Genomic DNA, 26616 nt, shown 5'->3' with positions numbered 1-26616 from the left:
CATCATTCGAGGATATTGACACTACCACCCGTATCTACCTTATTGTAACACGGCAAAAAGACACTCAATTGAAGATAGGACAGTACATGCACGCTAAAACGGTCGACAGAGCTTTGGAAAGTTATACTCTTGCGATGTTCACGCGATATGGGGACTGGAAGCCCGCAGAGGTTGAACAATAAGATGCATCTTTATACAAAGTGGTTTGTCCCTTTATAGCCTGTTATATTTAAACTCACTAACATACTTAATCAGCCAGTTTATCACCGCACGCAAGCCTATCAATTGGTGTCAGACTTGAAGTCAAAGAAACAGAATTTTGCTCCTGACTATTATGTTTATTATAAAGCTAATGCTAAATGGAAAAATTAGATGTTCAGATAATCTAGATTACACATATACACGTTGCATATTTTCAAGAACTAACTAGTTATTCAGGTTGTTGATTTAACTAGCAATACAATCTCAGGCATCATTTTAATGCCTTAGGCTACTATCAAGCTCGGGCCAATTACCATTCTTGCCACCCCTGAAAATAAACAGATGGGCCGGGTATTCCTTGAGGATCATGTAGAAGATGTCATCTGGATATTTAAGCCCAAGTTATCCGCCAGATTCATTTCGCGTCAGGCGGAAGCCCGTGTCAAACCCGAATTTGCGAGCTACGGCGCATGCCGATCAGCGGGAAGCAACAGCCTATGCTGCCAGCACCCCGTCTCTTATGCTGCCATCGTCACAGCCCCCATCGTATACGGACCTTTATGGACCGCCACCTCCCAGGCCTGTAAGTCGAGGCTCGCTGCCGCGACCAAGGACAGCAGGGCCAACTTCATCTCCGACTCCTCCACCAACGCCTGTTCAAAAGGCATACAGCGAAGCTCGGCATTTCCTCACTGGTCTAATCAATCGTCCAACAGAATCAAACAAGCATGTCACCATTTTGCGACATTCCCATGGACTGGTCTTCTACCGTGGACCCACTACATCTGTCGCTATATCAATCTTCTCTGATGCCCCCTTACCACCTGAACACACCTTGTGGTTGCAGAGCAAAGGTTGGACCGGGAAGACCGGGATGCAATTCAAGTCGTTCCTCCGTCTTCGAGATAGCTGGCTGGATGTGACCCCGGGTATGCCGTTGAGGGCCGACCAGGTGACTCCGGATGATGAACGAGCTTGGCAACGCGACATCAAGAAATTTCGAAAGAAGGCCCCGCCCCGTCCGCGCGATACACATCAGCTTCGTGAGACTGCTGTTGTGCGGATTCCCGCAGAGGCAGGCGATGGTTATTTCCAGCTAGTTCTCTGCCAAGGACTCAAGAAGAAGGTGCTTGGCAATAGCCCTGTGTTCCGGGTGCTCTCTACATCCACTGCCCCCAGTTCTATCCGTGGCGCGAGTTTGAGCACACTGCCCCTAGAGGTTGGTGCTATGGTTGTGAGCCTTTACGCCCAAACTGCAGCGCGAACCGCGGCAGGTCCGGCCGCCATGGCCATTCAAGCCAAAGCTGCTGCGGTTCGTCCATCGTGGGTGACAAAGACTGCGGTCCAAAAGGCTTACACGAGTAGTGGTATCGAGAACCGCGTGGGCGGTATTATCAATGGCCCTAAAGGTCCTATTGGGCGATCTCAGATCAGTCTAGCAGCGCCAGAAATAGCTGGAAGCAGCCCGGTTTCTATCGATGTCGGTCCTCAGCTACCATTTCCTATGACTTTCAAAGCTCGTTGTCAAACTGATCAAATCCCCTACCCCAACAACCCGGATGATATACCGAAGTTGAGCTTAATTAGAATGCCCGACTGGGTGACGGAGCAGTTAAGGGGTTACTTCTTTGGTTGGGCTCGATTCGACATTGGGTCGAGCAAAGGTCCCTCAACTGATGAATGGTGCCCAGCTATCTTGTCTGTGCGGGCATTGGATCCTCTCCAGGCGGTGAGAGTAAATCTGGCTCAAATATCAAAACGCGTCGTCGCAATTCGCCTCCTCGAGGATGTCCCTCTCCAAACAAGCAAAATCGAGATTCGTGTTTTGGGATACCTCCGCGCTGAGATCCCACCACCCACCGGGACCACGAGCAAAGAACTCGCTGAGGCGCAAGCGGCAGCTGCAGAGGCAGCTCTGCTCGCTGATGTATACGACGCATCTGTTGTACAGGATACTCTGGCTCATCCCGCGTGGGCCGCGGAACATCCGGCGATCTCAGACCTTCAACAAAACTCGACTTGGATTGATCGCACGGTGGAGGGGTATACCAATATCATCACCCGTGGACAGAAGTTGGTAGAGCAAGTTCCATTGCACCTGATTGGTGTTCGCTCTATCACCGATGAGCTCAGAGAGAGCCAAGTTGCTGTAAATGGGTTTTATATTGTCCGCTAATCCTTGTCAATACGCCCATAGACCTTTTTGTAGATGCGTATGTATAACATACGATATATATTATTTCATTACCTGAGATTGATCCGTGAAGTTATCAGTTACAAAAAAAATTCCCAGACAGGCTATAAACCCTGTTGAATAAAGACCCAATATTTACAAATACATGATCAATCAAACTAATAAAAAAACACTCATGCTCCAACCGGAGGCTCCGAAGCCGCCAAGTTGCATTGACGAAACAATCGCACCTCGTCAGGTTTGAATGCGCCAACCACGGAATGCAGCACGCCACGGTTGTTGAATAACACCAGGTCATTATCCTCCCAGTCATGCGGATAGACATACTGAGGACTGATAGCCGGCCGCTGCAACTTATAGACAATATCCCGCACGCGGGCCAAGTCGTCGATCGTGGTTCCATCGGCGCAGTGGATACGGCGCACAGCAGAGGGATGGATCTGCAGAGCCAACTTGCCCGTTACTGGGTTTTTCCAGGTCATCGGGAAAACCATGATCTTACTAGGGTCGATAGGTGGCAGTTCTGAATCAGGCAACTCTAGGCCTTCTGAGTGCATACCGAGCCCTGTGGATCGGGAATGCGCTTGGCTCATCCAAATGTACCTGTAATGATGGTTAGCTCGAAGCCTTATGCATATCACAGGACGTCTTACGGATGAGGGGCATATTCCATTTTGCTCGTCTTCACAAACTCCTTATCCTCGGGCGAAAGAAGTTCAAACATCCGCTCGCCACTAACAAATGCCGTTGTGCCAAGTGGCACATCCATTGTTTCTCCGGTCCCATCATCATACAATAATGTTTGTCGGCGGCCTTTTGGCACACTCACAGCCATAAGCGTTGTGACCTGGGGCGGGTATAGCTCGTAAAGTGCGGCATCGATGTGCCAGCGATAAAACCGGGTGAAGTCATAGTCCTTCTCGTCCGGGACGTGATCTTGGTGGAATGTCCGGTGGTGAGGGTGTCGTAATGTGATATCTTTAAGACCCTCGTACGAATCAACGTGTCCATTTCCAATCACCTGCACTTGTGGCTGGTGAGGGACCGTCTTCAGATCTGGATGGAGAATGCTTCGCTTCGCATCGATGGTCTTGCCATGTCCATAGTTATTGGAGACTGGGTCGAAGCGCTTGGTCAGCTCATACTGGGCTTTAGGTGATAGCCCTTTCTGGTGTTTGAACACCACGACGTGGTACTCATAGAGGGCCTTCCGAATCGTCCCAAACTGCTCCTCTATAAGATCATTAGCTTGTGCTCTTGCAATTGGCAGTAAACCACGAACCAGTTAAGTTTTCCAAATCAACCCCTTGAATCTCAGCACCGAAATCAATGCTTGAGCCGGGAGGAGGTTGAAGCGGACGCACGGTAAGTGGTAGCACGGCCATAGTTTCGGATCCTTCAAATTTTCGGGTTCACAGCTCGAGATAGGGTGTTCATATGACAGTCTTTATAGTTATTGGCCGATACTAAGTTGTTCAGTTCTCCAAACCAGATTGTGAACGGTCAATGGCGTACACCGAATCTCTAACGAATAGAAAGGAGAATACGTGGGACTCTGGGAATGATAAAGATGTTGTCACCGGCTATCTCCCTAGGGAAATATTTTGATAAGTCAAGCTCCGAATTACGGAGCGATAATTAATATGATGAGGTATTAGTTGTTATTGGATGTTATCCATAGACGGGATATTAGTATGGTGATAAGGCGGGTGAGTAATAACAACACACCCGCTCCGATATTTTATACGTCATAACACTACAAGCATGACAAACTTGACAAACTTGACAAACATAACACATATGCCCAGATGGCAAACATGGCAAACATAGGTTCTCCACTTACCCAGCTATTACTTCCAAGGTACCCAAGGTCACCAAAACTTCCACCAAGGCCCCCGTGGTTTTGGTGGTTGCTCAGCAGCAATAATCTCATCCAAACCGGTGTGCATATCAACTTCCTCCGGGCGCCATGCCCATGGATCACTCCAATACAGTGCCCGATGTCCGAAGTAAAGAATCAAGAAAGCAGGAATACCGATGTATGCGGTGAAAAAGTTGCTCACAGACCACTCCGATGGGAAAAATACTGTGAACCCATTTATAAGCACCATGAGAGTGGCACCCGCGAGGCCAAAATAAATCCCATATGGCTGCAGCTTTGATTTGTACGGTTGTTCAATACCCTGTGCTTTGATGGCTTTGCGGAAACGGAAAAACACCACGGAACAGCAGATCCATGAGATGAAGCCAGAAGTGTTTGTGAAGTTGACGAACCAGTTGAACACAATCGAACTGGAGTTGCCAACAGCAAGATAAGCCAATGCCGAGAAGCATGCCGAGGCCGAAACAGCCCAGTATGGGACACCCCATCGATTACATGTCTTGAACACATGCGGCGCGTTGCCTGACATGGCCAATGAATAGAGCGACCGAGAAGACATGTACAGGAAGGAATTTCCTGCGGACCAGGCGGATGTCAAGACGGCAGCGTTCACGATGTGGTCCAAAACGGGAATGCCGGCGTTTTGGATGCCGATCACGAATGGAGATGAGCTTACCGTACCGTCGCCCTTGGTCAGACGACTAGCATCGGATGGGCAAATAACACCAATGGCTAGCACACCAAAGATGTAAAAGAAGACCAATCGGTAAATGTATCTCCGGGCAGCCCGGGGTATATTGCGCCGAGGGGACTCCATCTCACCCCCACTAATCACAATGAGCTCTGGGGCGAAGATGAACGCAATGGCGCTGGATACTGTGCATTTCAACAAGGCCACGAACCGGCCCGAATCCCCCGTCGTGAGATACGCGTTGAATGGGCGCGGATTATTCCAATAATGAAAGCCCAGTCGCTGACGATTGGGTCCACCACCCCAGAAGAGGATGAAGGATACCATCAACAAGCCGATCAGAGTGATGATCTTCACCCCGGCGAACCAGAACTCCGACTCGCCATATACTCGCACGGGCATAAAGTTGAGCGCGATAATGATGATCATCATGATTGTGATCCACACAGCAATGTTGATCGATCCACTCTGGTCCCAGTATCCGATAACCAGTCCAGCAGCAGTGATCTCGTACGGTACTAAGATTCCAAGAGAGTACCAGTATAGATATCCCATGGCGAAACCCATACTCCGCGACACATAGCGGAATCCATGATAACTCATTGTTCCACCATGTACTGGAAGATAGGCACCAACCTCAGCGATGGCTGTGACCAAGCCATAAACCATGGCCGAGATGAAGATATAACCTAAAAGAAGCGATGCGGGGCCTCCAATGGCCAGTGCTTGGCCGGAACCCACGAAAAGTCCTGACTTGCATTAGTAATCTTTTTGTTTTTTTTTGTTTTTTTTCAAACCTGCAGACTTACCAGTTCCGATCGTGCCTCCGAGGGCCATTAGCTGAACATGGCGATTCTTCAAACCACGTTTGGTGGTTGTTGCATAACGATCATCATGCAAATCGGCTTCGACCAGATTTCTAAGTGCTTTGCCCTTCTCGCTGATTGGATGTTGATCAACCCCATAGTTGTGGGGTTCGGTCTCTATTGCCGCCATCTTATGCGACAACGAAAGGGGGAAATACTGGATAAAAGTGAAACGATCGACAGGAATATGTGCTATATTTAAATGTTTTTTTCCACAGGGCAGTTTCATCCCGTCGTACAGAGACCCCCAGCCACGCGATATTAAACCGCTATACCTCTGGTCAATGACTGGTCAGTGGAGGGGTCCGTGGCCGCCTAATGGTAGTTAGGCCCGGACAAAGATACAATCCTGGGGTAACCCACTAGGCTTCAACTTGAAGATAAGACTGCAAAATTATGCGAGATCGTGTCAACGCTGGTTCTGGTGATATTCATTATTGCAGCGACTGATATCCCGAGTTTCCTAGTATCCATACCTAGCGCATAATCGACAGGAAAGCCAGTTGACAGTCTAGAGGGATCAGATAAGGCAAAATCTACTAAGCTACGATTGTTTTGTTCATTACATTCCATAATAAGTGCCACCTGCGCACCCGTGAACGGCATCACGGTAGAAAAATGCTCTCTCAAACATTATAATAGAAAACATGAGCAAAAAATGGCCCCTAAATGACAGCAGGACCGGTCCGGTGACCGGTCCGGGGAACCCTATTGACCCTAAAACAAGTGAAAAGAAAAGAAAAACCTAGGACAAATAGGTACATAAAGATTAATAATAGAATCTCGTATCAGAGAGTGATGGGAAAAGTTGATACTACACCAGAATAGGAAATACAGTTAAGGTCCAACCAATCAGAGTCCATTATTTCCCTACCAGGCATTCCAAGGTTAGCCTGAGTAGGTCAAAGGAGCATACTAAGCTCAAACAAGATATGCCGGGAATACATCCAGGCACATGGCATCTTCCAAGGCTTCCCGAGGTCGCATTATTTGCATGACATTCATCTCGCCTCTTTTGCAATCTGCTCAACCTTGAAACATCCATGCAGTATCACCATGTGATCAGAATCCAACCTCAAAATTATGCAAGAGCAATCACTCGATCCGTCCATCCTCTCATTCTCACTCCGGTTCACCAATCGAATATACCTCCGTAAAGGAAATGACCCTCTTATGGGCTTGTCGACCAGCAACTCGTTTGTGTTAGATGCCAAACTTTTAATTGAATACCACACTTGAGGAAGAGTATCCGCGGTGGCGGGTGCAGCATCCACAACTTCCTGTGCAGTGCATATATCTAACCTTTCCAGACGGGTCCCGAATCGTGTGCCAAGATCGTTCACAGCAACCACACCCACGAGCACAGCAGCGGCCACGAAGCTGGCAGTAGGTCCGTTCGGTATTCCAGAGCTGTTTGGGATTGTGCCGCAGACTTTTTGTATACCGATGGACGAGGTTTCCTGGTGGCTTGCGCTTCATGAGTTCTGCCAGGTGTTGGAAGTATTCAATGTTGAGTAGCTTGAGCTCGACATCGCACTCCCGAAGCTTCTTCAGTCGAAGGCTCTGGCGGGCTTTCACCCTGAACTTGGTTTTCATAGTGGCGAAACACCGCACCAATATGTATTTCCCGTTGAATGATACTGTTAGCCCGTCTTATCTCCTGGCGATGCTTATATATCCAGTCGCGTTGTATCTTGGCATTTTCTGCTTCTTGGTGCTCTTGTAAGAGCAGTTTGAATCTGTTAGTTCGGACACGGCGATGATAATTCGCTTTGAGATGGTTGATGGCAGTGGTCGTGGAGGAAAATATATTATTGATTGCCATAGCGAGGTATGCAGCTAAATGTTGATGGAACAATTTTGGAGGTTGGATAGCCATTCTGTATAAGGGTGTGATGGAAGAGAACAAGGGGAGGGATCACTTTGAATAACTCTGGTCTACTGGTAGTTGTCCTCAAGTGAACTTTCGTGACTCGAGTTTTCTTTTGTGAGGCTTTTCCAGGGCCGCTGCTCAATTAGGAAACCGACGTCATTTTTATATAAGAAAATGAAGATATCATAGCTATACAGCTAGACAATGCAGCTATACAATGATAGATTTACAAAATGTAGGTTTAACACTATCAGGATCTGGACGTAGAAGATCAACATGGCGAGTGACCTTGTAGAGGGTAAGATGGTATTTTTCTTTGGGGGATGAGACGAGATCGCTCTGTATCTTGATAATGCCAAGGTGACGACTTGTCCTTGCAACCCATGTCGTGCAAAGAGAGTCTATGTACATCATTCAAGCTCCCCCACAAATTTCCAATCCTGGAAAGGCCCCTCATGTCATCGAAGACCCCCACATCCCCCACCACGGACCGAGACGAAATCTTCGGCATTCCGTGGATATCATATTTCGAGGTTCTAGTATTCTACATAAATGACTCATTTGGAATTTACAACCCAGGCTATGTCGTTGGTATAAGTCTCTTATCTGTACTTGATTGCCCATCCAAGGCCATGAGCATGAAAGCACTCGTCTCCACCAGACCGGAGACCGCGGGGGACTTGGAGCGCCCCAAAAGCCGACCGTCCAGATAGCGCCGGCCCCAGGCGAGATTCCTAGCGCATATCCAGGGCTGGTGTTGTGACAGGAAGGAGTCGGAGTCGTTGAGGAGTTGGACTCTACTGTAATCCCGGGCACACATAGATTAGCGACCACCAGTTAGGACCCTGTATGGCTTTGTGCGGTCTGTACAAATTCTGCCAACGAGGCATCTCTGCACACGGCACGCAAGTTGGATACTTTGTATGTCCGTGTTCCTGATGCCACCCTTTCGCTACAACCCCTCATATGTTTTATTTCATCCGTGCACTGCGATCGCTATGTTGGATACGAGCTCCACGGGCGAATGTGGTGTCCTGAGCGCAAATTGTCAACCAGGATCTCTCACGACGCGCCTATACACCCCGCTTTAATTGTGAGGGTCGACAGAGACGAGACCTGGCCACAGCCTGTAACTTGGGGTGCATGTCACGTTCAGCGGCAACTAATGTCCCTAGCGGGCACAAAGGGTCTAACTCAGTGATTGGAGTGGATGGAATTCCTGAGACTACCTTCGCATTGTGTCGGTAAGTGTGGGAATTTGGATCGCGAATATTGGTATGCACGGTATTAAGGCCAGGTGTACGGAGTACTGGCGCCCGAAGAGGTTGGAGCGAAATATCAGTTGAGACAACCAACCTTGGAAGGCCCGACACCTCAGGCATCCACATGTCGCTAGTCCCACCCGTTTGTTGCGACTATGGATCCGTATGGAGTATGTATGATGTATGATGTTGGACATTTCGCGGACCCATATATGCTGTGATTTTCATTGGAAGGGATTTAGAGAGAGCGCACTTTCATTTCTGCCTAGACTGTGAGAAGGAAACCTCTCAGCACCAGACGCTCAAAGTTGCCATCTGATATTTGACAATTGAAAGACTACTCCGCACGGAGTACGGAGACGCCGTAGGAATTGACTAAAAAATTGCAGCCAAGATAGCTGTGACCAATGAAACATTTGCGCGGAGAGCCTGTGCCCCCTTTTAATTGAGGCTATCTCTATACTTGCGGGATGGCCTGTCGAAACACGGCTGATATCGGAACCTGGCAAAGTCAGGGGGATCTTTTAACTGCATAGGTATTGGGGCCGTCAATTTCTGGTTGTTATCCGGACTTGGTCCAATAATTTACCTCTATTGTTGAATACAAAACAAACATATAATATTTACAATCATCAGGTTTTCATTTGCCCGGGGACCATTTCCCAAGACTGGGATTTCGGCCCCAGCAGAAGTTGGCGCCTCCAACGCTTTGTATAGAGTTAAAGATAAGACCAACCCTATGTTGTACCTTGGTAGGTTAGGGAATGTCAGATTTACAAAATATCCTGATAAACCGTTAACCCCAGCCCTATGTTGTACATGTACCTAGGTATATTTGTACAACGTAGCACGCCGAAACCCCGTGTTCCTTCTCGAAAAGCTTCGAAACAAGGACCACACTAGTCAGGTTTTGGATTGTAGAAGCAGTCTGATTGGCCGTGCCAACAATATCCCTGTTCCTCCACACATGTTGACTGGCTCAAAGTTAATCGCGCTCGTGTCCAGTGGGTAAAGGTGGATAAAGGTGGATTCATGTGGATCCATGCGTATTTCATTCGCTTGCATTTTAATCTTCTTTTCATATTTTTTGGGTTTTCTTTTCCATATTTTTGCCGTTAAGTGGCGTTTTTCTTTTTTTTCTTTTTTTCTTTTCTTTTTTTCTTTTCTTTTTTTCTATTTTACTATTTTACTATCTTTTGTTTTTGTATTTCTTATTTCTCCATCTCTTTTTCACACTCTCTACTACTAATCCTAGTACATATAACAATCTGCACCGTATGCAGATCGGAAACATCACGCAATAACTTCATTCTTTATGGCTGCTGATGCTGGGTTCCGTCGCCCCTCCGAGGTGACGGTCGAACAGGGTGTGAGCACCTCCAATGCGGATCGCACCCTGGAGGATATGGGATACAAGCCTGAATTGTCTCGCAATCGATCAATCTGGCAAGTTACCTTCATGTGCTTCATTCTCTCTTCGGTTCCCTACGGCTTGTCGACCACTCTATACTACCCACTCGCCGCAGGTGGGCCGGCCAATATCATCTGGGGTTGGGTGATCATCTCTTTCTTGATTCTATGTGTGGCTATTTCATTGGCGGAAATCACTTCGGTCTACCCAACTGCAGGTGGTGTCTACTATCAAACATTCGTCTTGTCGCCCTTGTGGTGTCGTCGCGTTGCATCATGGATCTGTGGCTGGTCCTACGTTGCAGGAAACATCACCATTACCCTCGCTGTCAATTTTGGAACTGCCCTGCTCTTTGTCGCCTGTCTGAATGTCTTTGAAAAATCGCCAGGTGTCGGAATCACCGATGATTTCCAGGCTTATCATTCATACCTTATCTTCTTGGCTATCACCCTTCTGACGCACTCCATCTCGGCGTTTGGCAACAAATGGTTGCCTTGGTTGGAGGTATGTTGTCGCACGTGCCCCTTTGCCTTATCGGGTAATAGTACTGATTATCGTTTTCTAGACATTCGCCATTTTCTGGACCATGGCCGGTCTACTCGCCATTATCGTTTGCCTGTTGGCTATCGCCAAGCAAGGTCGTCACGATGCCGCATGGGTCTTTGGTCACTTTGAAACTCAGGCTGGGTGGCCCGCAGGGTGGTCGTTCTTCATTGGTCTCTTGCAGGCCGCCTACGCCACATCGGCGACCGGCATGATTATCTCGTGAGTCTGACCCTCAATTAATTTTCCCAGCGAGCCGTTCCACATGCTAACAGATGATACGTTAGACTTTGCGAGGAGGTCCAAGAGCCCGCCATCATGGTTCCGAAAGCCATGGTCGGAACCATCATTATCAACTTTATCGCCGGTCTTCTCTTCTTGATCCCCGTCTGTTTCGTCCTTCCCGATCTCACATACCTGGTCAATCTGGCTTCGGGTCAGCCCACTCCTGCCATCTTCAAGGCCGCCATCGGCAACTCGGCTGGTACATTCTGTCTGCTGATTCCTCTGCTCGTGTTGGGTATCATTTGCGGTGTCGGTTGTGTTACCGCCACCTCTCGCTGTACTTGGGCCTTTGCCCGTGACGGCGGCATTCCCGGCTCGAGCTGGTGGAGCACCGTCAACAAGTCCCTCGATATTCCTTTCAATGCTTTGGTATTGAGTATGGTTGTGGAAATTATTCTCGGTGTCATCTACTTTGGCTCCACTGCTGCCTACAATGCCTTCTCGGGTGTTGGTGTTATTTTCTTGACCACGAGCTATGCCTGCCCGATCGCCGTTTCCCTGATCTTCCGTGGTCGGGAGGATATCAAGAACGGTAGCTTCAACTTCGGAGTCTTTGGTCTGATCGCTAACGTTATTGCTCTTTGTAAGTTGCCTCTGAAAATTATGTTCGGACGGCTTGGCTAACCGTTACCCATTCTAGGCTGGAGTCTTCTTGCAATTCCTCTTTTCTGCATGCCCACACTTAAATCTGTCACCAAGGAGAGCATGAACTATGCCTCTGTAGTGTTCGCTGGCTTCATTGCTATTGCTGCCGTCTGGTATGGTGTCTGGGGCTACCACAATTACCGTGGACCGCCAACTGACGCTGTGGAGCGGGATGAAACCTCCCCTGAACCTTCAGCCTACGATGAAGTCCCCAAGAAAGCACCAAGTCATTGAACTTTGAACTTCTCTTGCCATCGCGACACCAAACCCTTCTTGCCTTCGCAAATCCCCAAGGAGGCACCGAGCCATTGAACTTTGAACTTCTCTTGCCATCGCGACACCAAACCCTTCCTGCCTTCGCAAATCCCCAAGGAGGCACCGAGCCATTGAACTTTGAACTTCTCTTGCCATCGCGACACCAAACCCTTCCTGCCATTGCAAATCCCCAAGGAGGCACCGAGTCATTGAACTTTGAACTTCTCTTGCCATCGCGACACCAAACCCTTCTTTCCATTGCGATACCAAACTCTCTATACCCTCTTGAGGCTAGCCCAATCTAATCAATTCTAGAAAAGAACCGAGTTGCATGTACATAGGTATGAATACCCCATCAAAATATAAATATAGTTATTTCTGTGTGACTTATCATACCCTGCGTAGCTAATTCAAAAGTCTTGGCAAAGAGCATACAGTCCATGAATTTATGGTCCTTGCTTAGTAGATACAGTATATTGAGGCCGTTTGAAACAGCCGCATTTTAACCATCTGCTGATGACATGGATCTGTATCCCCCCCCCCCCCCCCCCCCCCCCCACAAGTCCTGAGGTCTATGAATCAATGGCTGCGATGTGGTCCGTCACCAGACAGGTAAATTCGCTAGTTCCATAGTAGAAGGTGTTTCCATCATCGGCTGATTTTCCCGTGCTCAGTGTGTCTCCATACTGCCAGTAGAGATCAGCTGCAATGCCAGTAGTGTCCAATGCCGTCTTCTGCCATGGTGCCTCGATGTTACAGTGATCAGAAGTGGCACCGTACTCTTCAAAGAGACAGGGCTTGCCAGCTGCTGCACAGACAGCTCCGTGGGATGTGACCCATCCGTTGCCCCAATCATTGGGGGTTCCCCCTGGCATTATATTAGCAAGGTCTAGTCAAAGCCCTAAAAGGATATACATACAGCTCGTGGGGTAGAGATGGAATGTAGCAAAGTCGATGGTATCAATCCCTAGATTCATCGTAAAGTTCAGACCCTCGCCGTAGCTGTAGGGATAACTGCCATCAGACCCGGTGTCTAGTCCGAAGCCCTCTAGAAGATGAGTTAGACAATTGACCACGTGGCAGAGAATCTCAAGGGCCTAAATACCATCACCAATGGCAACCATATGCTTTGAGTCCAAAGACTTGATATAGGCACTGGTAGACTGGATCCAGTTGTAAAGAACCGAAGTGTCACAGCCATTGCAGCGGGGCTCATTGGCCAACTCCCATGCAAAGACGGCAGGCGAGTCAATATACCGGGAAACAACAGCTTTAATGTAAGCACGGTAGGCCGACTGAGCTGCAGTATTTGTATACCAGCTTGTCTGGCTGCCACCAAAAGCGGTGACGTAGGCCGCCATACCCCCATAATCCGACCAGTTATTGACAAAGTTAATGATAAGTTTCACATTCCGTGCCTCGGCGGAGGCAACCACATAGTCCAGGCGCTGTAGGCCATCTGCGCCGGTGTTGATAGTGGCCGTTCCATCTTTGAGTAGTTGGTAATAGACAGTTCCAGAAGATGGAACAGTGTTGACATCGTTGAATCCCCAAACTCGGAGGATTCGGAGCCCAGATTCGTCCATGTGGTCGAACACAAGATCCACATCGTCATTGTTAGTGAGGAAGCCAATCCAGTAGGAATTGGAACCGGCAAAGTAGCTTGTCTTTCCATCAATTTCAAATTCCAGTCCATTTGTAGTGGGGAACCCTGTCCCACTGGGACTAGTGGTGGTTGCCTTTGTAGTAGTGGTCGTTTGAGTTGTGGTTGTCGAAGAGACTGAGACCTTTGTCGATAGAGTGGTGGTACTACCGACAGCAGCTGGAGCGTTCCGTGTTAGTCGATTGAACATCATTACAGCATATCTGAGCACGCTTACATGCGACACACTGGCTAAACCAGTCATTCTGATATTGGCAAGTCCAGCCAGAGACGCATGTTGTAGAGCCAGAATAACCGCTTCCGCCACACTGAGCATACGGAGCAGCTTGCGCAGAGACCAGGCTGGTCAGGGATAAAATTGCTAGTGTTTTCATAATGATCCTAGATTTCGTAGTGCACCTGTTGTTTGGCTTTGCATACCTATATATGTAGACATATATATATCTTGGGATCCGGGAGAATATACAAATACGGGGAACAACTTCCGCCCCGAACTAGGAAATCGAAATTATTCCATCGACTGAAGGATATATATCAGGCCATGGCATGTTCCCATCGAGCTTATGCCGCAAGCCCCCCGTGTTGTTTGCGGAATAATCGAGGCGGTAGTCCGCTTGCGAGACACCAATAATTCGGCCTTTGGGGGGACCAAAGTCCATAAGCCAAACCACACTTGCATTAGTATGCGGGGTATCTAAGAAATCTATGACTGCGTGGAGCAACTGCAATTGCGGGGGTAAGTCCTGCAGAAATTGAAACGCGGAGGAATTGATACGCTTGTCTCAGTTGGTCAAGGCGTTTCAGCCGCTATACTTGGGAGATGAGGAAAAGTCATTGACACTCAGGAATAAAACACATGGATAATCGGCTAGCTAGGCCGACAATTGTAATAATTGCTACAACGTCGCAACATATATCCGTTTTATATGACACCTTCTACCTTCTTTCTCACAACCTTTTCCGAGTTCATGATTGCAAAGAATGAAGCATGCCTCGTTCTTCACAGCCCTCAAGGTCGACTCCATCTGCGACCTAGGATTTTGTACATATTCATATCCACCGTTACGATATCAGAGCTCCCGACTTTTCCTTGAATGACTCAGCGGAACGGGTTTCCAAGTCTAGAATGTTCCTGGCCGAAAATTGCACCGACTTGGAACGGTCAATACATATCTCAGAAGCGATGCCGGATCAACCGGCATATGGAGTCGAGCTATTCTGCGATTGGGGAAACTACGGGGAACTACGGAGAGAATTACGCACTACACGATATTTACCCCATGGGTGTTGCCTAACTACTATTGGATATGCCTGGCTTCAAGGGGATTTCTCAGTACGTGGATTGGTAGAGGAACTCGTTACAGTGGTTGTCTAAGAGATGGAGCAAGGAAATAGGTCTTGAGATTACGAACAGGTATGAATACGATTTCAAATAAGCCCTGGAGAAATTAAATGTAAATTACATTTGAAATTACATACGATATTACATACTAAATTACAAAAGAAATTTGGAATTGAAAATTCTTCAATGACGTAGGGCAACGGGTGTGGCGCGCCCTAGATTCCCGCCACTGACGACCTCGGAATTCGGCATTCGGGATATATCAACATGAGGATGCCGATGTTTTGCGGGATTATAACGGGGATTGGGCTTTGTATAAGCTTTACACGGACTATCCGCAAGTTCATTTGTAAGGAATGTGTTCCGAGTGAAAGTAATATCTTAGGTTAGTACTCCGTAGTATATCCCCCCCCCCAGACTCCGCATTTCCCCTCGAAAACCCTCCTTCCATGTCTGGAGATGACAATCCACGGGGATGTTTCACCGGGATACCGATCGGGTAATGAATTTCTCCTGGATCCGGAGAGAACCCGGAGAGAACCCGGAGAGAACCCGAAGGGCCTGGGGAATGCCCGGGTTTTCTCTTTGGCCCACTGTGCTTTCTCCAGATTCAAAATTCATCCCATTATCCTAGCACTGATATTCTACAAAATAAATCAATATGGTCAAAACAAAACGACATCGATCTCTTTCTCGGCCCCGACTAAAATATCTGATCCCGAATCAGTTCGGCACGGCCTTGGCCTATGAGCTTGAATTCGCCACTCCCGACCCCTGCGCCGAACAAGTCGGCTATCCACTTGAAAACGGCGAACCAGAGCCAATGATCACTTGGAACCTGCCCTGTATGGCCTTTCCTCCTGGTGGGGTGGCTGTGCAAGTCGGCTGGCGCCGGATTGTTGACTGTTGTCATCCTACTTTGTACAGTAGCCATGAGCATCGTCATCTCGCGCATCTCGCCTCTCCACAATTCTATCCCCACTTCGACTCTGGGTTTTATAATTTTTTTCTACCCTTTGATTGCTGGATTACAAAAAGGCCCCTATTCCCCCATGTTCCCCGAGGTTTCTTATTCCCCACGGGCTTTTTTCCCTCTATTCTTCTTTCATTCCCACATTTCTTTTGAGCTGGCCCTTAGTCCCTCTATATCTCTTAAATACAACTTGAAACATCAACAGTCCGGACAGCCAGAAACATATCTCCTTCCTCAACCTACACCATGGGTGCCGAAGCGCCTTCCCGCCATGGGGAGTCCATCACCCCGGCTGAACAGCCGAGCGGCGAGTCATCCTTCCAAAATAGTCCTACTGAGAAGCCCATGCAACCTGTGGGCATCGATACCCCAATCCCTTGGATAACCATGCGGTCCTTGGTGATGGCCCTCTTTGTCTCCATGGGTGGTCTGCTGTTTGGATATGACACGGGTCAGATTTCCGGCTTCCAAGAAATGAGCAACTACAAGGAGCGGTATGGTGAACTCAACACAGAAGGTTCCTACGAATTCAGCACCGTGCGCTCCGGTCTTATTGTCGCCTTGCTATCCATCGGTACCATGATCGGTGCCCTCGTTGGAGCCCCCGTCGCTGATATGTTGGGCCGGAAGTGGTCAATCACTCTCTGGTGTATGATCCTCAACGTTGGTTTGATTGTTCAAATTGCCTCTCCCGCGGGTCACTGGTACCAGATGGTCGTTGGCCGTTGGGTCACTGGTCTCGGTGTTGGTGGCTGCTCACTGCTCGTGCCCATGTACCAGAGTGAAAGTGCCCCCCGTCATATCCGTGGTGCCATGATCAGTTGCTACCAGCTTTTCGTCACCCTCGGTATCTTCTTGGCCTACTGTATCAACCTGGGTACTCACACCATGGATGGTACTGCTCAGTGGCGCATCACTCTCGGCATCACCTTCATCTTCGCTCTGGTCCTCGGCGGCGGTATGGTTTTCTTTCCCGAAAGCCCACGTTATGAGTTCCGCCACGGAAAGGCCGAGAGTGCCCAAAGCACCCTGGCCAAGCTCTACGGCATCCCGGAGAACCATGTCCGCATCTTGGAAGAAATGGGCGAGATTCGTGAGCAGTTTGAAGCGGAGTCTGATGGCCAGAAGTGGCATGAATTCCTCACTGCCCCCTGCATGTTCTACCGTATTGCCCTTGGCATGGTCCTGCAGTCACTGCAGCAGCTCAGTGGTGCTAACTACTTCTTCTACTATGTAAGTCCCTACTTCTTTTACTATGTATGATTTTAGGGGGGAAAATCGCTGACAGGAATATTCTTCATAGGGTACTACTATCTTCGAAGGGGCTGGTCTCTCGGACAGCTTCGTGACCCAGTGCATCCTCGGCGCTGTGAACTTCGCCACTACATTTGGAGGCTTGTATGTCGTGGAAAACTTCGGTCGTCGCAAGTCCCTGATATACGGAGCGATCTGGATGTTTGTCATGTTCATGATCTTCTCGTCCATCGGCCATTTCGTTCTGGATGTGGAAACACCCACCAACACCCCCAACGCCGGTAAGGGTATGATTGTCGTCGCCTGCCTATTTATTGCGGCATATGCTATGACCTGGGGTCCCATGGTCTGGGCTATTGTCGCAGAGCTCTTCCCCTCAAAGTATCGTGCCAAGGGTATGGCCCTGGCTACCGCAACCAACTGGCTGTGGAACTTCCTCATCAGCTTCTTCACAACTTTCATCACCAAGGAGATTGATTTTGCCTACGGATACGTCTTCGCTGGTTGCCTTTTCCTAGCTATTGGCGTCGTCTACTTCTTCGTCATTGAAGGAAAGGGTCGCACACTTGAGGAGCTTGACTGGATGTATGTCAACAAGGTTGTCCCCTGGAAGAGCAGCAGCTTCGAGATTCCCGAACGCCACCAGGACTGGATCGCGGAAGAGAATCCGTACGGTCGCAAGTCACGGGGAACCATTCACGCGGAGAACGCGTGAGTGAAAAGGCCTCTTCGGAAAAAAAAAAACCAGAATCTTTTCTCTTTTCATTTTTACTAGTGTTGCATTCTAGATTTGCATTTTTCATGATGCATGATGACACGATATCATCTTGGGCCTGGAGTACTGAGTTGCATTATTGTGCACAATTATTTTCTTTGTATATATATATAGGATCAACCATATCCCTATCGCATTTATAGAATACAAGACGTCTGTCTTATTTACCTTCACCTGAATTCCACCTAAACTACGAGCATGAAGGATTGGAGCATATGTAATCCAGAGGCTTCAAATTGGGGGATATTGAATAGGAATCGGCGACATTGGACAAGACGTTACCTCCTGGGGTTGGCTGTCTATTTTGATCTGATTCAACCCCGTACATACCTCAAACCAGATCACAACTCCCAGCTTGGCATGCGGTGAATTTGGATTGCTTTAAATAATTTGTCACATCTTTTTGAAATTTAGGAAAGTGAGCATGTTTAAGAGAGATAGACCTTTTCAATGTCAACACTGCAACTAGAGATTGTCCACAATTTACTCCCATTCATCTCCCTCATTGATCCGTTGATTTACCATTCAGCAAGTTTGTAGAGTGCTCAATCTCATTGTGTGAGAAACAGATATTCATGATTTTTACCATGTCCGCAGCTATCACTGTCAGCTTGAATATATTCCAGGGCTATAAATCAAACATACCTGATATTCTATCGCCGGCTGCATCATTTTCATCCCGTCCATTCATCCGAGTGTAGTGGAGGACAAGGTCGACCCGTGGCTGACGACCCGTTCGATACATTTCAAGTCGCATGGGGATATCGTGCGGTGTGCTGCCATAAGGAAGCAAGGTGGCAATGCTCACGGCATCTTCAATTGCCATAGCTGCTCCCTGTCCCATATCTATCAAGTTGTCAGCATATGTCACGCATTCAGTTTGTTCATTTGAAGCCATTCGGTTGCTTACATGGCTGGAACGGATGTGCTGCGTCTCCCAGAAGAGCAGCGTGACCTCGAGTCCACGTCGGCAGTGGCTCCATATCGTACAAATCCCATACTTTGAGGTTTTTGTCCGCGCTTGCGATGATTTGCTGAACACCAAGTGAAAATTTAGAAAAGGCCGTGGCAATTGTAGTCTTGTCTCCAGTTGCCTGCCAGCCTATCGAGGCCAGTTTGTCAGTGTCTTTCTATGTCAAACTCCAAGAAATGCCCTTACTGTCGCCTTGGTTATCTACCTGGGCCTCATTCAAAGGGACAAAGGCGCAAAGATTGAAGATTTTGCTATCAGAGCAAGGGTACGCCACGAGCCGCCGGTCATCAGACGCCCACTCAATAAACACACCGGGGTCTCGCACAAAATCCACAGTGCTTGCATGTTGCCTTAATTGATCTGTAGGTAGAAGCCAACGAAAGCATGACTTGCCGACGGGGTATGGAAAGGGAGATCCCGGGGCGATACTCTGGCGAATTTGAGACTATAAAACAGTCAGAACAGGGACGAGAGTCAGATAAACACCGGTGCTGATAATCAGATAAGCATACATGCAGTCCATCTGCACCAAGCAGCAGGTCGGTTTTGAACGTGCGACCATCATCGAGAGTGACCGACGGGCAAGCCCCTTCCAGATTGACCTCAGTGATTCTACACCGTGTATGTAGCGTTGCGGTTTCAAGAGCTCGTTGCTTGAGGTGATTGTGCAGCTCAACCCTATGCACGAGGTACCACTCCTGCGTTAGAATTAGAACATTGTCCGGGCTGGGTCCGCTTCATTCGCCTACTGCTTGCCAATGATGACGAGTGTCGGCGAACTCTCTCTTGTACGTCAACTGCCCGTCAAATCCATAGCGGTGTATCTGGAGAAAGCAAAAAAAAAAGATCAATTTACATCACTCTTCATGTCAAGAGACAAATCTGACCTCATGAAGCAACGTGCCCCCGAAATCAGCCGGGTCAATGCCCATCCAGCGTAGCAAGGCAGTGCAATTCGGTGGCAAATGGACTGCGGCACCTGTCTCCTTCAAAAAAGCCGATTTTTCCAGAATCTAAGCTGAGTGAGAGACTGATTTTACAGCAAGCTTGATGGTTGTTTTCAGGGGCATACCACAACGCGATGCCCCTGTTTTCCAAGGGCAATAGCTGTCGAGAGACCAGCAATGCCGGCGCCGATGACGAGAACGTCAAGAGGCTGATTTGAGGCTGTCATGGTGAAGAGCCTCGGGGGCTTTTCAAATATATTGGCTTCCTGTTACGAATCTCTGACGCGATATTTATAACGGTATGCTCTCTCATCCGGGTTCCTAATTTGGAAATCCCCGACACTTATCCCGTGTCGCCTAGGGGAAGTGGATGCTTAAATAGCTGCTAGATCATCCTTGCAATCTTGAATTGCAGTACTTTTAGGCTAAAACGGAAGCCATCGGATGCACAAAAAGTGTTGAATATTGTTGGGTGTGATGGACACTGCATGGGCACATTTTCCGCGTTCTTCACATGTTTCCCCTCAAATATAACCAGGCCAGGTTGAAGTAATATGATGTTGACCAGCTTGATCATACAAATTCACAACCCATGAAAACCGTCCTATGAATTGGAGTCTCATAATACGGTGCAATATCCACAAATCCATATTTCCGATATAACCGTTGTGCCGCTGCCATTTCAGGTAGTGTATCTAGGCGCATCCCGCGGTAGCCCAGATTTTTGGCTTGTGCGAGGATTGCTTGGACGAGTTTTTCACCCAGGCGTTCTCCGCGAGCTTCCTTAAGAACATACAAACGCTTCATCTCGCACCAGCCATCAGAGCTTCGTCGGAGTGCCACACATCCGAGGGCAGAGGGGAACTGCGGGGGGATGATCGAGTCGACTAGTCCGTCCGTATGATATTCTCGAACACCCGTGCCTGCCCGTGCGATCAAGAGAGATCCTCCTTGAGATGGGCCATATTTCCCAGGGAGAGAATCAAGTTCCTCTTGAAATGATTGAAAGGTGAGGTCGATGCCGAGGGCTGTGGCATAGCCAGAAAACAGCGACAGCACGGAACCGGCGTCTTCGGGGAATTGCGCCGGCTCTATTTGAATTTCCATGACAAAGAGGAAGATGAAGATGAAATTGAGACGTTCAAAGGTCAACAGATCTTAAAATTTGAGGTCGACAGGCAAGATGACTCATAATTTGCCGAAAGGAAAGCAAAGTCCACGGGTGCGATTCACCATCTCTCGTCAAACATCTACAATAAGCGATAAGACAGTGACCTCATCTCACGAGAGTAAATACGCTGTCATCGACCTTGGAATTATTTGAATTATTTGATAAATTGAAGTAAATTGAAGTAAATTGAAGTTAAAGAAGCATACCTCCCAGTTTATTGATAGCAAATGTCCCCTTGTCTCGACTGAGATATATCATGAATGTCACCGATTGTACAAAACGCCAAACTCATCAACTCCTAAATCAAAAAGCCTCCATGCATATGATATCAAATTACTGGTATGTAACGGAGAACTCAGTGTCACTCCGGATTTCCACATGGGCCTTCACGTCCCCATTCTGCTGGATATCCAGAACGGCAGCGTTTTCGACACCATACTTCGCACCACCGGCCTCGGCCTGGGCGCCGGTAAAGTCGATTTGGTTGAAGTTGGCCAAGGGAACCATGCTGTCACCGGTGTTGAAGTCCTCAACTATCCATTCGGCATTTTGGCCAGCAAGGGTGGCAGAGGTCGAGGGTGCAGACAGAGTCTTGGTAACACTCTGGCCGGTTGACTTATTCTCGATGATGGCAGCACCATTGCTGGGCGAATATGACTCGATCTTCGCGACGATAACGTCGCCTGCGGACAATGCAAGGTCAAAGTTCTCCGCACCTAATGGATACCACTCGTACCAGGCATCAAATGTCTGTTGGCCATCCTGGATATAGGCATCGATACCAGTCTGCAGAATGGCCTTGGTGTAAGTGTCGCCATCAATACCGACCCAGGCGGACACAGCCTGCATATCCCCAGAGTCATCGGTGGCCGTTGGCTCGGGGACGGTGAATGTTGCAGACACAGCAGTGTAGGTAGCACTGGCGGGTGGCTTCTCGCGCACCACCCCAGCCCAGTTCTTGCTGTATTGAACATTGACTCCCTCGGTTCCTTCCTTAAGCAGAACGCCCTTCTTTTCGGCGGGTAGTGACTGGCGTGACAGAGCGCCACGGGCCTGCAGGCGGTCAACCAAGCCGCTGCGAGGAGCAGCGAGAGAGCTGCCTGCTAATATAGCGGTGGCCAGGATCGTGGTGGTTGTGAATTTCATATTGGCGGTGACGGGCGCGAGTTTGGGCAGATCTTGGAACGGTGTATATAGCAAGGAGATGAAGGTATAACTTGACTAGCCTAATATCTCTTGGGCTTGGTCTTAATGGTACTTATATCCTGCATCTCATGTAAGTTGCATGCGGCACGACATCATGCCCAATCCGCATGGGGAAATAGAGCTCGTGGCGTGGTACTGATGACCCCAAACACAAGATGAGACATATTTATGGATCCGCTGGAGCGGAGATATGGAAAGGGAAGAAAAGCAGGTCATTCCCGGGCATCTGAGTAGCGTGGATGACCTGCAATTAAGCTGCAGTTGTGTTAATCTTCTCTCTTTCCTGCTGATTTTCCATGATCCAGGCAAGGTTTCCTTTCCGTTATCGTCATGATGTGAGACCTAGAGGAAATGAGCAGGTCAGCCGAGCTTGCGCGGTTCTGTGACAGGCACATTCCTGAAGACAGAAATATCTGACAGCGGAGCCTCGACGGATCAGACGAAGATCGGCGATCCCGATATCTACCACGAGATTCACCAACTTGAAGGGATACGCATCTCATTGAAGATTAACAATGCATATTGTATGTAGGGTTGATATTCCCAGGCTTTGCGGTTGTTCCATATTTGTGGGTTGTATGTGACCACTTCGTACCGTTGACCCTGGCATTCTCACTACATCTATCGATGCATCGATGAAACCGAGAGTACTTGTTTCGGGAGACGTCATCGCCAATAGAACAAAACACATCCAAACTGGGTCGAGTGTTAAGAGGGGTGTTTTTTTGAAAAAGCAGAACTCGTGAGAGCATGCTTGCAATGTGACCTGGGTGCGGTTAGTATACATACCAAACAAGGGATGACAACGTGTTCACATTCCTGAGTCCGCCATGGTCGAGCCTCCGGGAACAGTACACCCTGTTAGCAGTGGTCGCTTGACTCGAAGCCAACTATTTTCGTGCAGTGGATGCGGTGGATGTCAGTTCACATTGCACGACTCTCCCGTGGGATGGTTATTGACCAAGCAAAACCTGATCCCTCGGGAACAAAACACAACTGTCTTTTGAAGAGTAAATAGGAAGTAAGAAGGTTCAAATTAATTCAAATCGACACACATATATGTATAGTCTTCAGGGAATGGTTTTAAATGTGTTTCTAAAGTAAAATAGTCAAAACTTGCCTACAACTGCAAGTCCTTGCCTCCGTTGTTCAGCATCACATAGGAAGCTGACGCATCTCGGCAAGAGACCAGAACTTGCGCATATTAGCAGCTCCAAGAGTTTGAACTTCTTGGTCCAAGTGTGTCCACAGAACCTTGCCAAACCCTTCCATCAACCGTTTCACCTCTTCGCGGCGCATATCTTCCTCGCCGGACCGACACTGCTCAAGATACCTCTCGAGTTTCTCAAGTCCCGCATGGATCTGTCTGTGCTGACTCAATAGTTCGAGTTCCTTTCGAAACTCAGGCATCTTTTTCGCTAATACGGGAAAGATGTGTTGCTCCTCGATGGAGTGATGGAAATCCAATTGCGAGCAGAATTGAAGGCCCATCATAATCATCTGGCGGGCTGAGAGTCCCCGTTTTCCAGAGCTTTCACATGCCTCCCAAAGCTGGTTCCATGTTAAACGGAAATGGCTATGCTGTATGAGAATTAATGGAATTGTGCGAATGAGAGTGCTCGGGGTACACAAATGTGCCCAGGTGTGATGGTAAAAGCTTACAAATCCTTCCATTTGCTCCGACATGCGATTATATGTCCGGAAATCACTCGCGGACAATGGAGAGTCACCCGAGTCCGCAGAAGAAGAGGCCATCCTTTTGGAACCCATTGGATTGAGGAGGCTTCGAAGAAGAAAACTTGACCGAGAGAAAGATGTCAAGAGTAATGGACGAGGAAAGCGAAAATACATGGGACGGCAGTTGGAAGCGATTTATTGCCGAGAAATAAAATGTATAAAAGATACTACTAACACACATGTGCAGAGAGGCTATCTGGGTTGATGTGAAAGCAGAAACTTCTAATTAGGGGCCTGTTCTCCAGTTCCGTCTATTTTTAGTTATGGAAAAGTTCAGGACAAGAGTCAACCTCCAAAGGTTGAGAGTTTCATTTCCTATAGACATAGAAATTTACATATACGGGATATTCCAGATCTTCAATGGATGTTTGCCACCTCGGGCGAACCGTTGGACAAAAATCTAGTACTCACTGGCTAGGGAGATAAATCTCCATTTCGATATAAGCACTTCTTCGGCGCGACCGCGGCCATGAAAGGGCCGGATCGCAATTTGACATCCGTGCTAGAGAGGTTGGTGGGTTGGAAATGGAAGGTTAGTAAATGTGTTAGGCAAAGAAAAGAAAAAGTTATGTTATTATCAATACACATCGGGGGCACCGGGGACGGGCGAGAAAATAGTAAGACAATATGCCGCCGGGAGGGGGAATCGAAAATATTAGACAGTAAAAGGTCGTAACGCCGTGGATGTGAGAATAATAAGACAATCAAAGCTCCGGGTGTTCAAGCTGGTTCTTAGCCGGCGGCCGGAAGTGACCGGACGTGATTTCCTTGAAGGCAAGGTCGAACCGGGCGCCCATCATCCAGGCGGCGAAGATCATGAGACTAGCGATAATAACAACGATAACTCCCATGAGAGCCATCATGAAGTAGACATCATTCTTGTTCTCGTCGTCTTCTTTCTTCTTTTGTAGTTCGGCCGCAGTGAGCTCGCCAGAGACCTTACGGTTGGCGGCCTCGGCGGATTGCGTCGGGAAGATGGTCTCAATGAACTTCTCGATCTGTCCGCAGACAATGCTGATCTTCAGGAAGTTGGGATCCTTGGGGGTATTCTTCTTGTGAATCTTGCGCGTGTATTCGCGGAAGCTGTCGCACAGAACAGACAAGTTCTGTGTAGACTTGTGCATGAGTTCACATGCATCTCCCTTGGTGATCTTAATGTTGCGCTTGAAGATATCGGGGTTGCGGAAACACAACTCCATTGTGGCAATGGCCATGGACTGCGGGATTGCACAGAAGTTGAAAACACTCTGCTCTCGCAGACCGGCCAGGTAGAACAGGCACTCCTCAGCGTGCTCCAACGCATTCAGGACCATCTCCGAGCTGCAGTTAAGGGCTGCGTCGAGGTGCTCTGGCTTGAAGAGATCCTCAAAGTTGTCGACATGCTTGGACCAAATTTCCTGGGGCCAGAATCGTCGGTTATCATCGAAATCTTCGCGGATGTCACGGATGATATTGGTCTTCTGGAGGAAAAGACCCATCGACTTATGCAACTTGGGGCGCTGCAAAAGAGCCGGGTTACCAAACCCGGCCTCGACAAAGAGGCGAGTGAGGCCCTCGCCAACCAATCCAGCGACATAGTAGCAGTACAGATCATACTCCTCCTTGGTCTTCACACTGGCATCGTCATTCTCTGCCTTCACGGCGTAGTCAGCCATGCCATTGCCCATCTTTTCGGTGATGTCCTTGATGATAGCCTGGTATTCAGGCTTCATGTTGATGAACTCAGTGACAACGTGGTTGAACTGAACCAGCAGCTCACGGTCCTTCTCCTCCGGCCGGTTCCCAGTGAAATTCCAGCCATCTTGTGTCAGGATATCCTTGAAGTCCCGGAGCAGAGGCTCCTTGGTGGCCAAGGGAATGGAAGTGTCATCCTCGATGGTATCCAGACCACGGAGGACCAAGTAGAAAACGCAAATAGGGATCAACAGTTCGGGATGTAACTCCTTGATCACAGCGCTAAAGCTGCGGCTGGTTTTGTCCAAAAACTTGAAACAGGTCTTCTGATTCTCGGTCTCGTTCTTCTCGTTACGCTCATGGGGTGGGTTGTGCCAGACTTTCCTATGCGACGTGGATGATTAGCTTCGGATGTGGGAGATGACTTTCGCGAACTTCAGGACATACCATTGGAGAATTGACCTCAGCTGCATGGGGTGAAAGGAGTAGTAGAGAGCATTGCCGATGAGACCCATGATGGGCGGGGGAGAGGCGCGTAAACTGGATGTTCAAGGAATTGTGTAGCCTAATCTTCAACAAGTGAAGCAAACTGGAAACAATGTCTGGAAGAAAAGGAATTGAAGCCGGGAATTAATCAAAAAAACATAAAAACATCAGAACCTGGGGGAACGGCAGATGGGGAGGGAAAAGGGGAAAAGGCCAGAGCAGATTAAATGCAGAGTTAGCTGGCACGTGACTGGAGCAAACCATGCATACAACCCCACATGATATCAGCGCGAACTCCCGAAAAATA

The 26616-nt window shown here is 48.4% G+C and overlaps 12 protein-coding genes across 12 annotated transcripts; 3 read left to right on the top strand and 9 right to left on the bottom strand.

Annotated features, from left to right (window-relative positions):
• Nucleotides 1-577: 577 nt before the first annotated feature.
• N7471_006886 (LipA and NB-ARC domain protein) lies at nt 578-2377 on the top strand (the record flags this gene model as incomplete). The annotated part of the gene is made up of 1 exon (XM_057279605.1): nt 578-2377. One exon carries the CDS (start codon nt 578-580, stop codon nt 2375-2377), a length of 1800 nt encoding a protein of 599 aa, XP_057139215.1.
• Nucleotides 2378-2568: 191 nt separating this feature from the next.
• N7471_006885 (TauD/TfdA dioxygenase family protein) lies at nt 2569-3780 on the bottom strand (the record flags this gene model as incomplete). Its single annotated transcript, XM_057279604.1, has 3 exons — nt 2569-2998; nt 3049-3628; nt 3678-3780. 3 exons carry the CDS (start codon nt 3778-3780, stop codon nt 2569-2571), a joined length of 1113 nt encoding a protein of 370 aa, XP_057139214.1.
• A 486-nt stretch (nt 3781-4266) lies between these two features.
• N7471_006884 (proline permease PrnB) lies at nt 4267-5964 on the bottom strand (the record flags this gene model as incomplete). The annotated part of the gene is made up of 2 exons (XM_057279603.1): nt 4267-5717; nt 5778-5964. 2 exons carry the CDS (start codon nt 5962-5964, stop codon nt 4267-4269), a joined length of 1638 nt encoding a protein of 545 aa, XP_057139213.1.
• Nucleotides 5965-6835: 871 nt separating this feature from the next.
• Nucleotides 6836-7430, bottom strand: N7471_006883 (uncharacterized protein; the record flags this gene model as incomplete). The annotated part of the gene is made up of 2 exons (XM_057279602.1): nt 6836-7244; nt 7279-7430. The coding sequence occupies 2 exons, from the start codon at nt 7428-7430 to the stop codon at nt 6836-6838; spliced, it is 561 nt and encodes a 186-aa protein (XP_057139212.1).
• A 2854-nt stretch (nt 7431-10284) lies between these two features.
• Nucleotides 10285-12413, top strand: N7471_006882 (Amino acid/polyamine transporter I; the record flags this gene model as incomplete). The annotated part of the gene is made up of 5 exons (XM_057279601.1): nt 10285-10884; nt 10946-11145; nt 11211-11791; nt 11849-12079; nt 12148-12413. The coding sequence occupies 5 exons, from the start codon at nt 10285-10287 to the stop codon at nt 12411-12413; spliced, it is 1878 nt and encodes a 625-aa protein (XP_057139211.1).
• A 267-nt stretch (nt 12414-12680) lies between these two features.
• Nucleotides 12681-14145, bottom strand: N7471_006881 (uncharacterized protein; the record flags this gene model as incomplete). Its single annotated transcript, XM_057279600.1, has 4 exons — nt 12681-12976; nt 13028-13156; nt 13214-13930; nt 13989-14145. 4 exons carry the CDS (start codon nt 14143-14145, stop codon nt 12681-12683), a joined length of 1299 nt encoding a protein of 432 aa, XP_057139210.1.
• A 2187-nt stretch (nt 14146-16332) lies between these two features.
• N7471_006880 (sugar porter family MFS transporter) lies at nt 16333-18055 on the top strand (the record flags this gene model as incomplete). Its single annotated transcript, XM_057279599.1, has 2 exons — nt 16333-17319; nt 17390-18055. 2 exons carry the CDS (start codon nt 16333-16335, stop codon nt 18053-18055), a joined length of 1653 nt encoding a protein of 550 aa, XP_057139209.1.
• Nucleotides 18056-18617: 562 nt separating this feature from the next.
• Nucleotides 18618-20262, bottom strand: N7471_006879 (uncharacterized protein; the record flags this gene model as incomplete). Its single annotated transcript, XM_057279598.1, has 8 exons — nt 18618-18712; nt 18761-18961; nt 19026-19217; nt 19275-19533; nt 19601-19786; nt 19838-19912; nt 19976-20101; nt 20161-20262. 8 exons carry the CDS (start codon nt 20260-20262, stop codon nt 18618-18620), a joined length of 1236 nt encoding a protein of 411 aa, XP_057139208.1.
• A 346-nt stretch (nt 20263-20608) lies between these two features.
• Nucleotides 20609-21142, bottom strand: N7471_006878 (uncharacterized protein; the record flags this gene model as incomplete). Its single annotated transcript, XM_057279597.1, has 1 exon — nt 20609-21142. One exon carries the CDS (start codon nt 21140-21142, stop codon nt 20609-20611), a length of 534 nt encoding a protein of 177 aa, XP_057139207.1.
• A 397-nt stretch (nt 21143-21539) lies between these two features.
• On the bottom strand, nt 21540-22352 carry N7471_006877 (A4/G1 family peptidase; the record flags this gene model as incomplete). Its single annotated transcript, XM_057279596.1, has 1 exon — nt 21540-22352. One exon carries the CDS (start codon nt 22350-22352, stop codon nt 21540-21542), a length of 813 nt encoding a protein of 270 aa, XP_057139206.1.
• A 1215-nt stretch (nt 22353-23567) lies between these two features.
• N7471_006876 (hemerythrin domain-containing protein) lies at nt 23568-24341 on the bottom strand (the record flags this gene model as incomplete). The annotated part of the gene is made up of 2 exons (XM_057279595.1): nt 24075-24341; nt 23568-23993 (listed from the first exon to the last, which is right to left on the bottom strand). The coding sequence occupies exons 1-2, from the start codon at nt 24261-24263 to the stop codon at nt 23568-23570; spliced, it is 615 nt and encodes a 204-aa protein (XP_057139205.1). The 5' UTR covers nt 24264-24341.
• A 512-nt stretch (nt 24342-24853) lies between these two features.
• erg9 (bifunctional farnesyl-diphosphate farnesyltransferase/squalene synthase) lies at nt 24854-26338 on the bottom strand (the record flags this gene model as incomplete). The annotated part of the gene is made up of 2 exons (XM_057279594.1): nt 24854-26207; nt 26271-26338. 2 exons carry the CDS (start codon nt 26336-26338, stop codon nt 24854-24856), a joined length of 1422 nt encoding a protein of 473 aa, XP_057139204.1.
• Nucleotides 26339-26616: the final 278 nt, after the last annotated feature.

This window comes from Penicillium samsonianum (assembly GCF_028829775.1).
Source record: "Penicillium samsonianum strain IBT 33392 chromosome Unknown utg000003l_segment0_segment0, whole genome shotgun sequence".
In the NCBI taxonomy this organism is placed as follows: Eukaryota; Fungi; Ascomycota; class Eurotiomycetes; order Eurotiales; family Aspergillaceae; genus Penicillium; species Penicillium samsonianum.
This window is presented reverse-complemented; position numbering and strand designations above follow the sequence as displayed.